At 35.9% G+C, this 3,183-nt stretch overlaps 1 protein-coding gene across 1 annotated transcript; it reads left to right on the plus strand.

Moving 5' to 3' along the window:
* The first annotated feature begins 281 nt into the window (after window positions 1-281).
* On the plus strand, window positions 282-2,591 carry LOC124854967 (methyltransferase-like protein 22). Its single transcript, XM_047343891.1, has 4 exons — window positions 282-387; window positions 598-742; window positions 1,730-1,801; window positions 2,500-2,591. Exons 1-4 carry the CDS (start codon window positions 310-312, stop codon window positions 2,589-2,591), a joined length of 387 nt encoding a protein of 128 aa, XP_047199847.1. The 5' UTR covers window positions 282-309.
* Window positions 2,592-3,183: the final 592 nt, after the last annotated feature.

Below are 3,183 nucleotides of genomic sequence, written 5' to 3' on the forward strand. Positions count from 1 at the left end.
AATAATAATAACAATAACAAACTAACATTCAGTGAAAATACAGAAGTACGCTCATTTGGTTTGGTGTGCAGTAAATTGATGACACTTTTTACAACTCAGTCTGTCCTCACCTTTGGCTTTATGACCTGATTTGGATGTCCCACCATGATCTTAAAGTAGATGGGGGCTGAGTGCAGTGACCCATCTTGTTTTTACTTTGATTTCACGTGTCATTTTGCTGTTTTAATATTGGCCATTTGATATCCAGTCCATATAAAATGCCTTTAAGTGGATATAGTGCACTATGTAGCAAATAATCAGTGATTTAAAATGCACCATCCAATGTATGAATCCAATCTTTTCACAGAGCACACTATGGCAACCCCCCTGGAAGATGTTGGCAAGCAGGTCAGTAAAAATTACTCCACTCTTTCTGTTTTTTGTCTGTTTCTCCTCACAGTTTTAAATCTTTTACCACATAACATCCATATGCCCCTATGCCAGTAAATGATAGAATAAACTTTTGGTGGTGTCATTCATTAATTGATTATTGAATTGTGTAAGTGGTCAATGATGTTAAGGAGGCAGTACCTGATGATATATTGTTTATCTCATCAGGTTTGGCGAGGGGCATTCCTTTTGGCTGACTTCATCCTCTCTCAGCCGGTCATGTTTAGAGGAGCTACAGTCCTTGAGCTTGGAGCGGGATTAGGGTTCTCCAGTGTTGTCATGGCAACCACAGCCAAAACAGTGTACTGCACAGGTATGATGCCGTCAAGCAGAAATCCAGATTCAAATTCTCGCTCATCAACTATTGAATGTCTGGAGTGTTTGAATATCTTAAACTTAAATTAAACAACTGATAATTATGTGAATAGAACTGAATTGCATGGAAATATCACAAGGTCAGGTCAACTTATTGCTTTGCCTGGTTTTCAACAGCATTTAATAAAAAAACATTTTCGGTGAATAGACCTGGCGTAAGTGTGAGATATAACAGCTTTTTTTTTATCACATATCATACTGATCCCAAGATCAACATTGTCATCATGTTCATTCACAGAAATCTCTGCTTTTAAATTTCAGCTGTTCAGAGATTCACAAGGGGTAGTCAGTGGTGGATTATAGCATCTGCCTTTATGATTAGCTCCGGTCGTTCTTCAACATTTTTATTTTTCTACATAATCGGTGACGCCAAGGTGAAGCAGTGAATGGCTTTTTTTGTGTTCAATCTAGTACATTTTTTGTTGATTTATTTAGTCTTCAATTCTCTATTTTAAGTTGCGCTCATCAAGTAGGAATTGTTGACTATTCAACAGTTCACTCTGTATATAATTTTTTTTTAACAACATACAGTATGTACATTATGTTAAATTGTACATTAAACTATTTACTCTCCCACACACCCTTGCACTATTTGTATTCCTGCTGACACTTTACAGTAAGTTTGTATTTATTGGTTATTGTATAATATTTGTTTCACCTGCTTGCTTGTACATGAGTGACATATCTTATTTTTTGTCTTCCTTGTTTTGATTCTGTCTAAAGTATCTTCCTGGATATTGTTCTTGGTTCTTGCAGCCCATTGAGGGCCAGTAGAAACCAAGAGGTCACTGTGATAGGCAGTTTTTTGTCAAAAAAGTGTGCATCTCTGCCCTTTCAGCACATTTCAGTATAATGTATATGATAGAACAAAGACACAGAGGCCAATGTTTTTTTTTTTGTTGAAAGAGCTTTATTTGTTTTACAGATGTGGGAGAAGACCTTCTAAGCATGTGCAAGAGAAATGTGACATTAAACAGACACATGACGGAGCCTGCAGGTGAGAGAATGTTGTCAGTTTGTCATTACTTTGACCGTTTCCCTCATTTCCGTCTCAGTTACGTCCAGTTCCGACTGATACCAAAGGCACTGTACACATCTTAATTTGGCCTGTTGTGTGTAAGCAGTACTTCAGTACTATCTTAAATCTCATCCTTTTCGTTTTACTTGGGGATGTGTGGGGAAGTTAACATTGCTCCCTCAAAGTGACAAAATGTCTTCATATTTATTTAGGAAAACGAAATGAACAAAAAACCTAGTAATATAGGTCATATGTCTGTGTACTTAAAATAAAGAAATATGAATACATTAACAATCAGGTTTGGTCGAGCTGCGAGACAAATTCAATAAAATGTTATTATATATCACCAAATCACAACATGATTCACCATACAATATTACTGAGAAACCCACAACAAGCAAGCGTTGGTCAATATTAAAAGAAACAACACTGTTTAACAGGAAGAAACCTCTAGAAAACCAGACTCAATGTGGGTAGCCATCTGCCTCGACAGGTTGGGGTGGATGATGGATTTCATTTTTTATGTGCAGGCCTCACTTTTTCTGTTTTATTTATCGTTCATTTTCCTAAAATTAAAAAAGATAATTTCATGAGGTGGGAAAAAACAAATTTTGAGTACATTTAAAACCCAAGAAAAGCACATTTATCTGGCTTAATAAAGATTTTTTTACCATTAGGTGGTGAAGTGAGAGTGAGGCAGTTGGATTGGCTCCAGCATTCCCTTTGTACAGGTAACACACCAACATTTCCAAGACCTGCTACGGCATAAAATCTAGAACTACATTTTAGATTTTACATTAATCTAAAATGTAGTTTTAGATTACATTTAGATTAATTAGTAAAATTATTTACTAATTAAATGTTATGTTAAGTTATGGTAGTGCATTTTGCCACAATCCAGAAAACTGGCCAACACACAAAATATATTCATTGTGTTTTCACAATGAAGTTGTGTTTTCAAAGATTCAATGTACCTACCAAATTCAAGACATGCAGGTGAAATGTACCATGACAACAACTCTGCTCATTTGTTTATGTGAAATAAAAAGTAGAGCCTGATGCCAATGCTATTTTTAGTAACCTCAATAGCTACAGTTACAAGCAAACATCCAATTTCTGCTTGGCTGTGTAAATGAATCAACCAACCTCTCACCACTGAACATATTTATGAAGTTTTTGGTGTTGTTCAGACTTATTATGGTATTAGGTATTAACATCTATCCTAAGATCACAAATGAACTGCTCTAAGTCCTTTTGTTCACACCTGGCACTAAAATGTGCCTTCAATGTTTCTCCTTGTGACCTGAACTCATTTCCCTGCTCTATATGCAAATACACACATAGGTTACATCATTTCCGTC

Source organism: Hippoglossus stenolepis, chromosome 16 (genome assembly GCF_022539355.2).
Source record: "Hippoglossus stenolepis isolate QCI-W04-F060 chromosome 16, HSTE1.2, whole genome shotgun sequence".
NCBI lineage: Eukaryota > Metazoa > Chordata > Actinopteri > Pleuronectiformes > Pleuronectidae > Hippoglossus > Hippoglossus stenolepis.

Bases quoted from the DNA above. Each gene is read 5' to 3' on its own strand.
- LOC124854967 (XM_047343891.1), top strand. From the start codon at position 310: ATGCACCATCCAATGTATGAATCCAATCTTTTCACAGAGCACACTATG. The intron at 743-1,729 runs GTATGATGCCGT...TTTGTTTTACAG, and splicing joins CAAAACAGTGTACTGCACAG to ATGTGGGAGAAGACCTTCTA. The intron at 1,802-2,499 runs GTGAGAGAATGT...TTTTACCATTAG, and splicing joins ACACATGACGGAGCCTGCAG to GTGGTGAAGTGAGAGTGAGG.